Below are 18,774 nucleotides of genomic sequence, written 5' to 3' on the forward strand. Positions count from 1 at the left end.
CTTCTTTATTGAAGTGCAATAATCATCTTATTTTATATTGAAAATTAATTGTAATGCAAATGAGGTCTTTTATCAATACATTTACTAAAAGCAATAATTCTCAATAATCAAATTTGGTGCAATTCTACAATCGAGTCTCTGTCATCTACTGAAGGTACTACACTGACTATCCCTTTAATACCAACAAAAATGGACCAGTGCAGCTTCCTCTCGAGTCTGAGGTATAAACTCATCTCTGATTGGAGTAAATTGAATTATTACACGCACCAGTTCAGTAAACTGGAGCAGACAGTGAGATGTGCGAGAAACCTATTATATAAAAAAAACTATTCTTTCCATGGTCAAGATTTACTTTCACATTCAAAATACATTCTTTCATTTCAAACAACAACTTCACTGTAATGAATCTCACCTTTGAGCGGATGCCCCACTGCCCTGATGGAGGGAGGACAGCAAGAACATTCAAAACCACCTAATAATAGAAAGCAGTCCAACACAAGATTTTAAATGACAGCAAAACTTTATCAAAACAAAAAACTACAGGTGTACCTAATAAACTGGTAACTCAGTAGCCATGTGAGTGCATTATGTGAGCAACTTACTGTCTAAAGTTACCGATTGCTTATCACTCCCCAGTCTCAAGTCACCCATCTAATGCTTGAAAGAACCACAGACCTCAATTATTCATGAAATTAGTGACTTACATCCTGCTGGAATTCATGTTATGCTGTTGTGCTGACTGGACAGTTGGGACGTCGCCTGAGAATGACTTCACATCACACCACGACTCAGTTTTAGCACTCCATGTGTGAAAAGGATAATCGTGTAGGTCTGAAACTTGAGTTTTGGAGGGCACCGACTTCATTTTTCCAGCTCCTGTTTTTACAAAGCTTAGTCTGGCTGGGGGGAGGGACACTGAGGACACTCAAGGGTATATTCATTCAGGTAAAAGCCCAAAGCTTGGCAACTGCTGCCAAGAGCACAGCTAAATAATGAGGCTCGAGTGGAGCAGCATTAGGGCGATAACCAAGCATCCAATAAATTATGGGTTATGTGACACAAGGGTGCTATCACCAATACCTCCGTTTCACCCGAGCAACACAGATCCTGAAAGGAATGACAGATTCACGCAATTACCTGTCTCAGACCGTGAAAGCTTTTACATTTGCTGCTCTGAACACCTGCTATTTTAGGTTTATCTGGGTGAACATTGCTTTCATTGCTAGAGTATAGAAAGTGAGGAGTTTTCCATGAACAACCGGTTGTTTGACCATTGTGTCCATTTTAGATTTGTATGATACTCAGGCATGGCAACACGTACGTTCAGTGTGCTCTTCCAATAGACAAAAACATGCATATTAGTCGGTTAGAAATCACATACTAACATACATTCATACTAAGTAATAAGAAGAATGAAGTGCGTTCCGACCAAACGGCGACCGCCGGAGCTAAAAAATGAAGCCAAAATCTGCATCGAAATGCTACTTGAGGCTCCAAAGAGAGTCTATCTCCATTGACCCCCTTGTTAAAATGTCCGACTTTACAGCAGAAATAAACACGTTTACAGCCTGGAACAAAAACGGTTTCGATCTCTATAGATAATCTTTAAATAATTTATCCTAATTAAGGTTTAAGGTTAGGAATAATTAAGGGAGTGGCCTCTTTAAATGACAGGTAGGTGCAGTCACAGGTCTAGCCGCTAGCTTTCTGCTGAGTCACCCGGGGCCCGCTTCAGCTCCTCTGACGCTCCAACTCTTTGCCTATTTTTAGATTGGTAAAGTTGGCACTGCCAAGATTGCAGCAACTGGTGTCACTCACATTGAGCTTCACTATGGCTCTTCAGAAAGCTATGGGGGACGTCACAGAGACTACACCTATGTTTTATACAGTCTATGGTTCCAACTGCATAGTATATAGATTTAGTGTATAAAAGATGTATACTAGATTAGCAAGTAGTAGTCTAAGTATGAGACATGATCTTACTGGACATACACCCCCGCACCAAAATGCATTGCGGCTCTTCAGACTGTCCAACGGGAGGCAGACGGTTTAAATAATAACAAATAAATAATAAATCATTCATGCCGCAGAGACGCTAGCTGCTCCAGGAAAAATACACCCGGCGGGTAGAGAGGTGTGGAGGAAGGGCTTCCTTAGTGAGCTGGTGTTTTTCCACACCAAAAACAAAAACTGTCTCTCGTGTGCATTAATCTAGAAACTCCAGCTCTTTTTAGAAAGAACTTTTGGTAAACCTGGTCAAGGCCTTGTGGCTGTTATGTTGAGAAGACAACTTTCTGTTGTCTCAAACTTTCTCTGCGATTCCTCTTTTGAAATGTCCATAAAGAAAAGTCTTAAACAAAATGTATGTTTGTTTGTTCAGATGACTTCACAGGTACATGCTCGTTCACTTGTTGGACACCAGAAATATACGTTAGTGACACGTTGGTTTTCCAGTTCTTTAGGCATTTCAGTCCAGACGGAGATCTTTACAAAAACAACCGTGAGTTTGTCGAAGTTTCAAAATATCTCTTCAGAAACCCACAGATGTCATCAGACAGTAAATTCATGTTTTGCTACGCTCTTTGGTTTACCCAGTGAACGTTTCCTGGATCCTAGCTTTACAGATCAAAAACATATTTTGCCTATGTTGCAAAAACAATGGCAGTATAACATTTTAACATTACCTTCAGGCAAAGAAGAAAAACACGCCATAATACCAGTTTCATTAGACATAAATATAAAATCAGTTGAAAACAGGGAAACAAGCCAATGCAACGATCCCAGCCCCAGTAAACAACAGCAGTGTTTTTCATTGAAACATTTTCAGATAAATGTCACAATTTGTTGAGAGTTAAGAATACATTTGAGAATATGCAATTTGTTTCTGTCCATTGAGACAAAATTACAATCATCAAAATTCAAAGTATGTAAGTGTTTGTGTGTGTCCTGAAACAACCCGACCACCAGTGTAGACATAAACTGAGTCTGGACCTTGGTCACTTTGTTATGTGTGGGCGACCTGGACTTTGATTCAACAGTACATATCTTCCTCTGGAGCACTGTGCTAAATGATTATAGTAACAACCAAATCCATTAAAACACTTTGGAGCTGAGCCAAAGTAGAAACGGCTGCATGTCGTAATTCTTCAGCAGAAAATGAACAGTGTGGTGTTGGGAGTTAATCATGTTCACAAACACTCATTCCATTGATTAAACTGTGCGGGACAAAAAGATATCGATCAGATGGTTTTAGCCCAGATATTGATTAGTCTGACGAGATTAATTACTTCTTACTCTGAGTTTCCTCTTAACAAGAGCCGATTTATCTTTATACTGCTGCTTCATCGCACCAACACTGTGTCAACACATCGTCTTTAAATCCACATGGTGTCTTTGATGGAAGATGTATGAAATGAGATCATGACGCCATCTTTGTAAAAAGTAACTTTAATCGTTTCACAAGATACCAACACAACTGAGAGACGATAGACAAAAGTATGAATGAAATTAATTTTGATCAAACTCAAACCGACCAGTAAATATTCTGACTGGTAAACGCAGAACGTGTCGGTGCTACCAGGAGCTGAAGTCTCCGAAGTTGGTCTTGGCTTTGGATTTCTTGGGCGCTGCGCCGCTGGTGGACGGACCGCTTTCGTCTACAGCAGCCGAACGTTTTCTGAAGGAGAAAAATATAATATCACAATTAGATGTTGTTTTTTCCAACCGCCTCTCGTTGATTACGGATTTCTCTGATCTGTTCTTCCTTTTGCCTGAGCTTTCTTTTACCTCGCATAACCCTTTTCCTTTTGTAAATTATGTTGTTTATGCCTTTGCATAATACAGTAATCAGACCTTTCACATTTCTTCTTCAGACATTATGAGACAATTGGCCCTTGGGACATGTAAAAGGTCTCTCACATGACACACAGACGTTATAGTCGTTTTCTGTCTCTTTGAGGTTGGTACATGTATCTTTAAGTGACATTATGAAGGTGAAGCCTAGGGAAAGAGGAAAGGACAGACAGACAGGTTTATACTTCTGGCATTGTGTACATTTCTTTTGTACATTATGGATAATCTTTTTCTCTTTTATTTTAATGTTGCACTGTTCCTACTTTGTACTGCAACTGCTGCACAACAATTTCCCTCGGGATAAATAAAATTCTATCTTATCGTAAATGCACAAATTAACAAGTATTTTCCCGCTGACAAAACCCTAAAAAGAAAGACCGTTACTGACTGTTGAAACACCCAACATGCCACGTTTACATTTAACTGCCTGGAGAAAATAGACAGGCAGTGATTTGGGAGCATTAATACTGACAAGCTCTGCATAAACCTCAATTTGTGGACATGATGTGATGACAGGAGAAGGAAAAGGATAGGTACATTTAGAAGATAAAACGGCAACAAAGAGAAAAATCATGAGCATAATTATCTCTTGATGCACACTTTAGCCAAAGTGCAACTCTTTCAGTTCAGTTAATGCACCTTCGTTTTGCATAATGACAGTCATTTTGATATTCCCACAAATGCTGCAGGGTTAGACATTGTGTAAAGTGTCTTAGATGTAAAGTCTTCATTTGTTTAATTCTGAACAGATTCTACATCAATGAAATTAAATAAAAACCCTTATGAGGCTTTAGGGAATTTTTAGTGCAAAGAGACGAGACTAATGTTTCTTTGTCTTCATCATATTCTTGAGGGAGATTAGTTGGAACAGCTAATTTCAAGTACAAATGCAAATTGTTCTAAATATAGTGCTGACACTTCCCAAAACAAGTGTTGTTAGACATGAACTTAAAAAACAAAAATGAAATATGTTGTAATATCACATAAAAACAACACATTTTACCTGAACTCGGCAAAATCATGGTCTGGATAATAAACCTGAATTATCCCCATGGGGGAAATGGGTAATTTTCTACATAATTGGCTATTTTGCACATTCTGTTTCTACTTGTTCTGTGTCGCAATGTAATCATCATGTTTTATGATCCATTCATTGCTCGAGTCCCGGTGGCTGGTTTAAACACAAATTCTTCCAGGGAAAGAGGAAGAAATATTCTTCTTCTTCTTCTTGTGCATATTCATTTTACACACGTCCCAGCGATGCCCCCGACAGCAGAAGCAGAGTGTAGTTTGGTGAATTGTAAATGAGTATGTATGCTTGTGCGTCCTTACGTTGGGGTAGGGTTGATGTATTTCCCCACACCCGCTTTGAAGGTCTTTGGCGCCTGATCCTCCTTAGTTTTTTTCTGGGCGATGCTGGTCTGCTGCCTCTCATCCTCCTGCTTCTGCAACTCCTTCTCTCGCTCCGCTGCGATCTGAAATCATATAGAAAGCATATAAATCCCAACAACTGCACGCTAGATCAGAGGACACAGCAATTGTTACTACCTTGCTGTCACAGTTACTATCACTTTGGATCTAAAAGCAAACATTAACAGTGTTCCTACAGCCAGCGCAGAGGCATACAAATAGATGTCAATGATTTTAAAATGCAACGTCAGAAAAGGAAGATTCATAAAGTCCTGCTCCCCATGTCTTAGCATTTTAAAGACTTTTCAAAGATTGATTTATGACATTTTAATACCAATTAAGGTATTAACATTTTAAGACTTGTTAAAAAATATGTCAACCAGCAGATGTTTCTATACAATTTCTACCCAGGGAGCATCTCTTCAATATCTCTTGCAATATTACATCATTGTGGGCAATGTTTGAAAATCAATCAATCAATCAATCAATCTTAAGGGGTTTGTTTACGGGCTTTGTTACGGCCACGGCCAATGCCGTCTGCCTCATTAATCTCCGGGGGTATTCTGTGTATGCATGCCCCTTTGTTTCCCTATTATTTATGGTAATTAGGGTGTGTGGTCCCTGGCCCCTGATTGGCTGCAGCACTGCTCATCTCCTCCAACCTGGCGAAGACGGGGATGTTGATTGGAGTGTACATGTTCCGGCTCTCCAATCCGAGGCGTACCATCAGGACCAAAAGCTACAACTGCCTGGTCGGCTCAACAGTCGAGGCTGGTGTTGTCGGCCAACTATGTACACTTTTGTTTGGTGCCGAGACTTTCGCATATTGTATATTACATATTGTACTAGTTATTCGAAACCCTTAGAGCAGTGGTTCCCAAACCTTTTCTGCAGGGCCCGCCTTTTGTAAATAAGAATATTTTCGAGCCCCCCCCCCCCCTGTTTTTCACTGATGTACTTGCAGAGTTCAACATAATTTCACATCATTTCGATTCAGATGTGCTGCTACAATAGAAAATGTGTCACCGTCCAAATACATAATGCATAAGTAACGGTTTCTATCATTAAGTGAAGTCAATATTGTTCATGTGTGTAAACAGACAGAAAGATAAAAACCTGAGCATCAGCCTCTTCGTACGGGTCGACGAACACGGTGGCAGTTATGATCTTGAGCTCAGACTGTAAAACAGACACAAATAAAATCAGGAACCACAAAGCTAATGGCTCAGTCAGAGGAAAACTAAATATAATGTTTCCACATGCATGTCAACATTACATATCTAAAATATTATGTTCTACTATCAAATACCAGTGTCAACCATCTTAAATATACAAAAATAAAACTATCAAGTTACTGCATACAGGTTGGAAATACTGTAGGTTTACATGACAAACGTCTTGCAGAACGACACCGACTAATATAAACGTGTAGCTGCATTTGTTGTGTTTTAAAGCGTATTTTTAATTTAGAACAGTAGAATGAAACATTAGCATCTCTCACTTGATTTTTAAAGGATCCATGTATCAAAATACTGTCATGGCACTGTGCCGAGTCATAATTAGCTTCATTTCAAGATCGTAAAATGAGACGTAATTTGAACCAGGGGTACCAGTGTCGGGTATTTCTACACTTTGAGTAAAATCTAATTATGGAACGTTGAAGACAATCTGGAGCATAAACGTCATAATTTCCTACATTTGGTTTGTCTGTTTTGGGATCACTCTCCACGTTCTCCAAGGCTGTGAGTGCCTCAAATCCACCAACAATTCTGCAAAAGAGAAAAAAACGAAACAGACTTCATGACAAATCCTTAAAGCATCAAAGAGCAAGAGAGACTTGAGAGCACGAGCACACAGATTTTTGACAAGGAAGATAAAATAAAAGGCATCACAACAACATCAACAATTAAAAAATGTAACCATTAGAGACTCGTTTGATTTAATTAATTGCCAAGTCAGCCATTTTTCGCATTAAGAATGACATCTCCTTCGTAAAGACTGGTGTTCGTTCAATCATGACAAGAGGGATATATTTGTTGGTTTTGACGAGTGAGATAAATCTAATTTCAAATTCCTGTGACACCAACCATCCTGCTGAAATGCCCTTAAACCAAACACCAAATCACTCTTATTTACAGGTCCGCTGAACTGCAGCCGACCCTCAGTGGAGGAGGGTTAGGGAATTTAACTTCCCGTTCAATCTGGCAATAGTACTGCGTCAAAGATCATGCAAGTGACTGCATTGATGTGCGTGTTGCTACAGGTGAAGGTGAGAAAATTAAATACGACCCAGACAGTTCAGTTTGAAGGCTTAATGGACACAGTAGATTGTAGTCTCTTGAGCAACATTATCATTCATTTGGAGTCATGCGTGTCCACCTGATGAATGTAAAGACAATATTCATTCTCCTTTAGCTCCGTTTATGTCTCTTCCAACTGTGGAAGTTCGCATCGCGCTGGCTCCCTTGACAAAAAGCCAATGGGATTTCTTCATTGAATTATTGCAGAAAATGAGCTCTGTGGCCAACAAACCTTTTTTGATAATTACACGTTTGGTTCAGCAAGATAATCTTCACAAATTAACAACACTTTTATGATTTTTGCAGCTAAATGCAATCAGCAGAAGTAAAGCGCTAACGTTAAACTATAAACAAACTAGACCACGGCCGCGTGACTTCAACGTCTCCACCCGAGTAGATGAGTTTCCCCGTGTTCGGAGTGATGATGTTTAATGTCCCAATGAACCTTTGTAGTCTCATCTATGTTGTTGTTAGCGATCGTCTTAACCATAAAATCTTCCAAATTCACAAGAAAGAAAACATTAAAATCCCTTAAGCTTGTGTTAACAGAATTTATTTCAGGCATGTAACCAAAAACCCATTAACTTCGAGAAGAGGGAACCTGAAGTTCAAAGATGCTGACTCATTTCTGTGTTTTAGGACTCCTGAAGCACTCTATGCTCTGCACTGTTCTTCAGCTAGTCTCTAACTGAGTCTGTCTGCTGCGGAGCACGTAGTGCATAGTGGGATTAAGAGCTTTTCCTCTGAAAACAGCTGTCTGCTGCTGTGAGAGAGAACCAAAACAATAAAGTTGCAGGCAGACAGCTAAACAATGAGCTGAAACTATAAAAGCTCTGTGAAGTGGAGAGGAGCAGATTCAGGTGATAATTCTCTGTCGGTTCATCAAAAGGAGCGACTCCTTTTAATTGGCAAGTCTTTTCGCACACTGTGTTGCAATCTTGAAGTGATAAGAAATCATCAAAGCACCTGAAACTCATGTAAAAAGATAAATAAAATATGTTTTATCAGAAACGAGTGTACGACTATCTCAATCTGTAATGTTTTAGTTTACATACAAGTATTTATTTAGCAGCTGGGGGATTTATAGTCCTCAGACACCAGTGAACACAAGTTATTGCCAAAAGTCTTTTGTTATCAGCACACCACTGGCCTCATAAACACAGCGGAGAAAAGCACCTCTGAAGATATAGAGTCTGTCAAATGCTGAGGGCCAAGAGGCGAATCCGTTAGCGACTCCCCTGCTGCAGAGCACTTTAAAGAGGCTGCTCTCCTTTTGCTCTTTTAACTGCAAAGTCTTTGTCCAGCTGCTCCTGTGGGGGCCCCTGTTACCATGTGTCGAGTGAGAAGACACACGAACAGTACACCCAATAGCTAGCAGGGGGTGCTTCTCAGGCCACATGTGCTCCACTTCCACATGTTCGGATGAACAGAGGAGCTCCCGCACTCGATTACTCGCCGACATTGCATCAGAGAAAACAATTAGGGTTCCAAAAATGTTTTTCACGCCAATACATTTGCTCAAAACAACACGTTTCATCTCAAGAACTGCCATCTGAAGCCTCCTTCTCACGTTCACTTTAACACCTAAATGAGTTGGCAATTTTTGCGACGTTCAAGCATTTTCCAGATCAGGAGAATTATCTTTACAGATCTCTTTAGAACAAAAGCAGCACTATTCCCACATAAAGATAACAAAACTGTAACCTAATGTATTAACTTTTAACCAATTACCAAGAAAAGCGGCATCTCTGGTGTTAAACTGGACAATAGGGGTCAGCAATAAGGATAAAGGTCTCTATAATGGCATCTGTAAATAACAGGGCAGGGATGTCAGTTTGGCAAATCCAGTGAATGAAATACCCGATGAATTAAGATATTCCAACACATCAATGCAAAAAAACTATATCAAATTTGAATGTTGCCTCAAAGCAGCCCTATTCATTACATTACAGTTCATTTAGCTGACGCTTTTGTCCAAAGCGACGTACAGTAAGTATCATTATTCTCTATATCTTGTCAGTAGTCATCATATCGCTCATCCCTCATTCCTTTTTTCCCTTTGAATTCTTTCAAAAAAACATTTTTAAATACATTGTAGGGGAAATTCAGCAAGCGAACGTAAAGCATCACATCTGGCCTTTGAAGTTATTCTGAGAGGATTAACATGTCAGCCCAGAAAAAGGAATCATTCAACTACAAAATAATTAATACATACAAAAATAAATCAACCATTAAGACATTCATCCCTGTTCTTCAGCAGTGCTGCTACCAGAGAGAAGTAGAAGAAAGAATGTTTGGGGTTAAGGAAAGGTCGAGTCATGTAGGAGGAGGATTGATTTGGCATGTTTCTAGGAGACGTCTGTCTGAAAACCAAAAACCAGATATCTGAACTTTGAAAAGGGTGCAGGTTCCATTTGTGAGAAAGGGTCTACAAGTATCTTTGGCTGTTTATACGGTTTCTCTCTCTCACCTCATCTCTCTATTGTCAATTCTCTAATAAAAGAAATATAAAAGAATATTCTGTAGACAGGCAGAATACAGTAGAGGCCGTATAGATGATCAAAAGGTACAAAGTATACAAAAAGACAAAACAATTAATTAATCAATGGATTAAAAATGCCAATTATTTGACGTTTCCAGATTCTGAAATAAGACAATTTGCTGCTTTTCTTTGTTTTACATCGGAATAAATGAATATATTTGGCTTTTAGACAGTTAGTCACACAAACGCCAAAACATACGCTATACTATAGTAGTGTAGCCGAGGGTTATGAGTTGCTACACTTTTAGTGTTTTGCTAAAAACTGAAACTCAATTTAAAAAAAAAAAAGAACAATGTTGAGTCCATCATTTCTTTTCTGAAGAATCTATTTGAACCTTTTGTTGAACAAATTTGCATCGCTGCTGCTGCCATGAATAGTTTTGAAGAGAAATATTTGCAGAGAGTATTTCACATTTGTATTACATTTATTCGTCTCTCCTCCGGTGTGTACAAGCCTTTAGAGCCCCCTGGTCTTGAGCATTTAAGCGTATAGGACCACACACCTAGCTGTCGAGACAATTTAACCACCAGACAAAATAAAAGACAAAAACGAGTCCAGTCTGATTTGCAATTCAGAAGAAACGTTCCTCTGTGAAAGAGTCCACATTATATATGGATCAGGTTAAGTGGACTGACACCACCAGTCCATTAAATGTGCAAAGACTAACGTCTAGAAAGGATAAAAGGTGGACGCGGGGGTTAAAGCAAAAGCTTTCTAAGTGTGTTGACCATGTAAAGAATCGGGCCGTTGAAAGCAGTCTGAATATTTTTAGACAACAGCTTTTCTCCAAAAAAGATTTAATGCTCATGCTCAGCACAGCAGAGACACAGGGATCCTTCAGTTAGGATTCAGCATCCACTAAAGTTTGCACTGCTCTTGGCCACGACTCAGACTGGAAGTCACAGTTTGCACCGTCTGGAGCTCCAAAGCAACCAACTATGTATTAAAGAATAAAATGTTGAGAGAAAGATAAAGAACATGAGAAAATGGAGCTAAAGAGAACATGTGGTGGTGACTCAAATGTTGCGTAAATTGGCACAGAGAATGAAAGCATCTGTCAGGATTGTCAATCATCAAAGCCACCTGGCTTACACAACTGCAACAAACATTGTCACAGTAGAGTCAATAAGTAAATAAAAACAACTAGCATACACTAAAACAAATATATACAATGTTTACCTTCCAAATATGGTGTGCTTCCTGTCGAGGTAGGTGCACGACCGGAACGTGATGAAGCTGAGAGAAAAGAGAGCAAAACATTCAATACATTAACAGGTAAAATATAGAAAGTGTTGCAAACACGTAATAAATCTAAAAGAGCGCTTTGAATCTACAGTACTCTCTTTACATAACTACTTCAGTTTCACTAAATACACAAAATAACCGTCACAAACAAAAAACAGCACGCGTGTTCCACTAGCAAACATTTATCATCAGAATAAAAACGTGCATTAAGTTGTTGAAATTCACTTTTTAATTGAACATTTTGCCAACATGACTGTTCGCTATTAAACAAGTTTGTCTGTGCAGCCAATAGATAATATTTTATTCTGACAGCACTGATTTTTTTCTAGTCTTTTTTTGTCTGTGGGGCATCAGCCAAGAAAGAAGAGACAGTAAAACACAACACATAACTCTCTACTGACTCACTTTCTAGGACAGATAAATTGTTCAAAGTAAAAAAAAAGTAAAAAGAAATCTTACAACTGAGATTTGTTGGTGTTTGGACCAGAGTTTGCCATGCTGAGAACCCCGCGGCCGGTATGAGACAGGTTGGGCCGAAACTCATCCTTGAAAGGTTTTCCCCAGAAGGATTCCCCTCCTGGGAAGCCAGGAAGTTGGTGAGGGAGGAAGGAAAGAGGCAAAGAGAGAGGCAGACAACAAATAGTTTTAAATTCAGCAACATCTTTGATGGAAAGTGCTTATTGCTGTTGGGTTTTTAGCACTTTCCTCCAATCAGCTATCGAACCGTCAGTGTGGCATTGTTCCTCAGACTTGCAGTACTGTTCATTATTTCAGATATTTTTAGCTGCGACCAGCAATTTTATAGGTCGGAGCGGCCGACGAAAATGTCCCCACCCTTCAAGTTCCCACAGTTTTTGCCCTAGGAGGCGGAAATTTGGCATGGAGGTCAAGTGTGTGGGCGTGCAGGTGTGTGTGTGTGTGTGTGTGTGTGTGTGTTCAATGAGAGTGGACAACTTCTAAACAGATTCCTGCACCATGGCCAAACGTTTGTCATAGACTCTAGTGGGAGGCGTCGTTGCATTCAGCAGATGGTGTTTGCGAGATTGTGTGTGTGGGTCTGTGAGAGTGCATTTGCCTACAGGGTCGCATTGTGAATTTGCACATCTTTGATTTAGTCCTAGTCCTGTGTCAAATGTTCTTGTAATTTAAAAAAATCAATCATATTTAGTCAACCTCATCCTGCTTTGTCCGAGGCAAGTTTTAGTTGACTAAAAGTCTGGGCATGTAAGTATTATCTTAGTATTATTAAAGGTTTAAGTCAATGAGAGCTTCCTAATCAGATTACATAGAACATTTCAATCAATCTAGTCTACCCAAGAGGTGAAGTGCAGAAGACATTTTGACATGCGATAAGCAGGAACAGCTCATGTATAATCAATAACATTAATGATAGGTAATATGCATCATCATAAGGGTATCACTTGTTCCTGTGCTACTAAAACACGTTAATGTCAAAAATGTCTATTGGGATGTCACAATACAGTCAGCTCACATTTCAGTATGTTATTCAATATAGGGTTGACGGTGCCATTTACTTGCCAAACTTGTATTTGTTCTTTTGTCTAGATAAAACTAAATAACTGTCTTCTTTAAAAAGGCACCATGTAAAGTTTTTGGCACTGCAGATTAATGTTTTAATCAACAGTTAGCTTGAAGCAAACATAGCACAACACCAGCAAACGGTGGGGAAAAGGAGACTGCTAGCTGATGTAAACAATGCAGGTTACATAAGTGAAGCTTTGCAAATGTGTAACATGAAGGAAGTGCATTTAACATGACCCTGAGATGCCCGCAGTGAGTTCTGTAAGAAACACAGTGAATGGAAAATCATTATGTCGGCTCTTCCAGCAGAAGTTGGCTGACAGTTCAGTGTTAATCTGTCCTTTAATTGTCTGGGATTTAAAGTGTGCGAACACTTTAGAGAGTAGAACTGATAAGACCGTTCATATAGCGTTTCATTTATGTTTCCGATGCACGTCATTACATTTTTATATTGGGACCATAGACTGCATATAATAAGTGGACGTAGTCACCGTGACGTCACCCGTTGGTTTATGGACTATGGTTTTAAAGCCTCAATTTGGTATTTTGTCCATCTTGGTTTTCGTGTAAAGCGACACGAGAGGGTGGAGCAAAGAACAACTGAACAAGACCAAAATGTTACACTTAACTTTTATCATAATGTACTAAATGAAAACCATGCTGTATTGAAGAAGACTTTAAACTATCGATTGTATCCATTAACTCATTTTTACAATCTTGATTGTAAATCTTAGTGTCACTTACATCAAGTGAGAAGTAGGGTCATTTTCTCATAGACTCCTATATGCAGGTTTAAGGTGCTTCTGCATTGGTTTCACTTTTCAGGTAAGTATGTGTACGCTTGATTTGACATATGATTAAACCCATTGACATGTATTAGATGTATGAAAACGACACAAATAGTGGCTCTACCAGTACTATTACTGCTCCATTAGAGAAACAGTAATAAGGCACAATGTATTTTCACGAGACCCGTTTGACTTTGAACACGGAGCCGTGTGTAGAGCCTTCAGCTGCGAATCATTAATCATGACTGACTTCATCATTAAGAATCATCACGATGAGTATACAGGAATACACACTGCAGGAGCTTATTGGCTCCCGACAGGGTGAGAGGATTTGTTGCCCTGAGGTGTGTTTCACTGTCCCGCCAGCTGGTGTACGTGCATGAAACGGTGTGTACATATATATTAGTACAGTACGTGCGTGTTTATGCTGCAGTGTAGGTGCATACTAGGAAACCAATCATCTTGTCTGTGGCTTTGTGCAGCCATCAACTTCCCCTGGTGACATTCTTTGCATAATTCATCAACTCGAGTTCGACTGGATCTTAAATGAAGGGAGAGCGGTCGAGGAGGATGAGGAGGGAAATTAATTCTCAACAAAGAGTTAACCAATAAATCAAACTACATTCCTTCTAATGCAGTAGCTTGTTACATTCTGATGTTCCTTCTAAAAAATCCCCTTGAATTACATCAACAGTACAATATCCGTTACTGACAGCTGTGACGCATCAGAACGAACGCATTATTTGGGCATGTGTTTCTCGTTTCATATTTTGAATGTGTCTCTGGGATTTCATTTACAAGTCAATGTTTAAAACATTTCTCTCTCCGAAGCATCTTGTTCTGAAGGGTTTTAGATAAATAGGCTCTTCTGAACTTAGAGGAAAGTGTGAACGCTACAGTGAGCAGTCAGCAGCATGTGCGAGAGGGATTCACTCAAAATGTGTGGGGCAATTTTCGTAGGCTTTTCTTGACACTTTAATCTCAAACATTCAAGTGTCAAGAGAGAATCACATCACGGTTCAGTATCTTATTTTGCCATCTCTATCCGCTGCATAAAAACACTCAATATATTGAAAATACAAGATCACTTTTTCCCCAGTGTTCCTGCATCTTCCTCTTGATGCAGACCTTCGTGTCATCTATTTCTTGCATAAATGGACTAAAACTGCATTTCATTGTGCAACCCTGTGTTGATAATTGATCCTTGAATCTCAACTTTATTTTGATCCCTAAATGTGAGAAATTATCTCTTCAAAAAGCAGAATATCAAAGAAAAGATGTTTCAAACATACAGAATGAAAACAACAATATGACAGCAGCGGTCCGTGTTATATTGTCTGTGATGATACAAAGTTACAGCTCACTACACAACTACTGCATGTTACATGACTGTTAAAGAATACGGAGCAATCTATATTTAAAAACCAGTTAAAGGTCTATTCAGGAGTTGTCTGTACATGTTGTTCAGTCTAGGTGATGTTGAAACTTTTACCCAAAGGCAAATAATTCTGCACCTTCATAACTCTGTCATGGTAGAAGCATTTTGCAAAGCGTTCAGACGCCAAAAGACACAAAGCACACCTTTGTACTGCAAACTCTTAGAGCTGCACAGGCGCCTTGAAGGCAGGAAATCAACTGTATGAGGCCTCGCAGTTAATTACAGAGCTGCCTTTTAAAAACAGGAACATTACACCAAATGCTGATTTATTGGTTGTTCACCACACCCCTATTCTGTACCCTACACTCCTTCTCAGCCTTCTTCCATCTACATCATCTCGGTCTGTCTTTGTGCGTTTGCATAAGTGTGGTTTGTACTCCCGTGTGCCTTCACAGAGTATATATAGTAACACTCTTGACTTGCATCTCGAGTTGCAAGCGGTATTTACGCAAAGCTTCCAAAAGGGAACTATTAATAATTCAACAGAGACGCATTACGTAATTCAAAATGTGTTTTAAGTGCAGTCCTCATCTTACCTGTACCGGTGCCAGTGGGGTCCCCTCCTTGAATCTGGAAACAGAAAAAACAAACTATTAGGTTTGGATGATGTTAGCTGGCACACATGAAAAGAGTTGTTCCCATTACTTATAATAGGAAAATATCTCATTTCTGTAAAGTGGTCTAATGAGACTTCAAATTAACCTTAAAGTATTTATTTTGTCACACATCCAACTTGTAAGCGTGTTCCTTGTGAGCACAAGCCGTCACTGACAGGACACAGTCCTCTATTGTTCATTGTTCAGGCTCAACTTTCCTCTTATTGTTTGCATAGTAAAGTAACTGCTCTGTGCATTTCTTAGGACTTCTTGTTTAAAGATACACTGGGGGGGTTTCTGACCAATCGTGTTGCTGTGGAGCAAAGGTTTGATGTTCTGTTACTGTGCAACAACTGACACTGACACTATGAGCAAAGGGGCTGGAAAATACAGGGTTTTCCACTTCTCGGTTTGAAATTATTTGGCCAGCCACGCACAACACCGAATGGAGAGAGGAAAACTATAAGGAACTAAATCAGGTCAATATTGGTCAGACATTGGAGAGAGGATATTGAACCAGTGCAGTGGTGACACCATTTTCACTGGACTGGTTAAGTCTTAAATTTACTTCCTTGTTGCACAGCTCATCTGGATTATTCATTTTAGTATGCAGTAGCTAGTTACATTCAATTCAACATATTTAAAGTCATTGAGAGGCACTTTGATTTGGGTCACCGACTGCAGGTCGAAGGCAGCAGTAAAGCTGGATCTGGGTTTATCCGCGGTGGGCTGGCCGCTGTAGGAGGCCCTGCTGGGGTTTGAGCTGAAGGAGTTTCTGGTGAACCCGCATGATTTTGGTTTATTTTGCCCAAATTGGACCCGCGGTCACCGATGACAAGCCTTAAGAAACAACTATATCGAAACAACCAATCTTCTTGCAGATGGACTTGTTTGCTTATATAGGTCATATGGAGACATCTGTATTACATTGAGACCGTTTTATAACCAGTTAAAAGTTCCTCTCAGTAACCAACTAAAACAGAGTCTGAAATAATGCACAAATTGCAGATACTTTAAGACTGCAAAATGACATAACACAAATTGTAAAGAGTGCCCAGCTCAAAACATGCATAAAAAGGTTTCATGAGGTAGTGAAAATATAAAACCACCATGTTTATTACACCTTAAGGTCATATACACATATAAACGTGTTTTGGTGAGAGATTTTGAATGTAAACCAACAGTTTAATACAAACATTCCAGTTTCATGGTCATTTAAAACACAAGGTTTCATAGATGTACAATACTTCTACGTCAGTGTATTTAGGCGGTTTAGTTGCCACACTAAATCACCGGCAGAAATTTACTTTTGATGATATTTTTAGTTTGTTTCAGCAAAATCAAAGCTGATGCCTTTATGTTCCCTGACTGAATGGAAACAGCAGTTTTACAGAAACAACAAGATAGCACCCTGCCTCGGCAGACACACGTGTGAAACAGTTGCATCATAAATCGGTGTTGAACAATTCTTCTCACTGTTTGAGCCGGAGGGGTAGCATCCTTGATAGGCCTCTCCCGTTTCTAATTAAACATTTTTAAAAGTATCATCTCAGGATGTTCAGTACTCTCGCAAGGTCCTGATAAACTGCTTTAAAAAGAGAGTGAGGGCCACTGTTCTGTTCCCATTAACAAACTGCTTGAAAACATTTTTGTTGCTACGAAATTATTCTCTCCCAGGCCACCCTGCTGTCCTTTTCAGCTGCGGAGGATAAGTCGAAGGCGTAAGTGGCACAGTAATTATAGATAAACAATTCACAGCTTGCCACTGTGTATGAAAACCACAGGACAGAATAATAATTTTAAAAAGGTAAGGGTCCCCTTGAGACCAGATGTCCACTCAGAGACCTGTATTTCAAGTTCTCAGTCTGGGTTAAGAAGTCTTAATTGGAAGAAAAGGCTGTTTTTACTCATCTCTGAAGCAGAAAACACGAATATTATTTCAACAAAACAAGTCTACAGTCGGTAGCACCACAGAGCATGACCATGTTTGAATCGATTTACAATATTAAAACTATTAAGTACTGATCCAGGCTCACCAATGAACACCAGGACTAATGTTAGTTATGGTAAAGATGCAAAATGCATGTTGCTGATAATATTTGATAGACGTCGGGGTAGGCTGTAGCACACAATTTAGACATGATGAGGTTCAAACCTTTGCTGGGAGGAAATTTTAGTAACTGGAACTCTGTGAATTTTGCTTGAATACTTCTGTCCCATAGGAACGGAGGGGAAAAAATAAACATAACATAACCATAACTTAAAAGTACTAAAATTAGATCTTGCATCTCTGCCGGTTATAACATCGTTAGTTTGAAAATCTCTGTATTCCCATTTAGCCCAAAATAATCTGTCAAACCAGCAGTCAAAGCCTTTGTTTTTGCTCAGAAAGCTGCCATTGTGCATATGAGAATGTGCCAAAGTCATTTACGTACTCTGTGGGCTGTGGTGGAAGTAAGCAAATCATTTGTATCTGGTCAAAGTCCTTACCATGAAATTCCGGATGGACCTGTGGAAGACCGTCCCATCATAGTAGCCTTTTTTACACAGACGGATGAAATTCTCTCCAGCTTTGGGAACCTGGAGGACAGAGCGTGCAGACGTCATTAGAAAGAAACACCCACAATAATATCAGCTGCATGCCATTAGTTTATTGTTACTAACACAAGTGTTGAGTTATACAATGACCAAGTAGCATTGAGCCTAAACAAAAGTACAGATACAGAATGTCAGTACAGAAAGCAATGCAGTCTTCTGAAAGTGACTCAATCAAATGTCTGCATTAGAAGGAGAGCTTTTGATAAACTAAGTAACATACCTGCAATCACAGTAACATTTAGATAAACTGGCTAAAAGTCACTTTAAGAACACCATTGGAAATGTTACTTAAGTAAAAATACTCAATTCAGAAAAATGTCCCCCAAGACGGTTGGTCAGTAAATAATAATCAAATGATATAATATACAATATAACTATTTTGTATCGGAGTGCAACTAATGATTATTTTAAATTATGGACTAATCTGCTGGTGCTGATTTGTAATGATTCTCTAAAGAGGGG

At 39.3% G+C, this 18,774-nt stretch overlaps 1 protein-coding gene across 1 annotated transcript in view; it reads right to left on the reverse strand.

Annotated features, from left to right (window-relative positions):
* Positions 1-3,431: 3,431 nt before the first annotated feature.
* The window catches only part of ppil2 (peptidylprolyl isomerase (cyclophilin)-like 2), a 28,809-nt gene continuing 13,466 nt past the window's right edge, over positions 3,432-18,774 (reverse strand). Inside the window, exons 13-20 of the mRNA XM_029439828.1 lie at positions 18,205-18,294; positions 15,655-15,688; positions 11,810-11,927; positions 11,285-11,341; positions 6,959-7,031; positions 6,379-6,441; positions 5,185-5,327; positions 3,432-3,676 (exon numbers count right to left, since the gene is read on the reverse strand). Of these exons, the coding sequence (XP_029295688.1) occupies positions 3,574-3,676; positions 5,185-5,327; positions 6,379-6,441; positions 6,959-7,031; positions 11,285-11,341; positions 11,810-11,927; positions 15,655-15,688; positions 18,205-18,294 (681 nt within the window). The 3' untranslated portion in view covers positions 3,432-3,573. The remainder of the gene's footprint in view (positions 3,677-5,184; positions 5,328-6,378; positions 6,442-6,958; positions 7,032-11,284; positions 11,342-11,809; positions 11,928-15,654; positions 15,689-18,204; positions 18,295-18,774) is intronic.

Source organism: Cottoperca gobio, chromosome 9, assembly GCF_900634415.1.
Source record: "Cottoperca gobio chromosome 9, fCotGob3.1, whole genome shotgun sequence".
Lineage (NCBI taxonomy): Eukaryota > Metazoa > Chordata > Actinopteri > Perciformes > Bovichtidae > Cottoperca > Cottoperca gobio.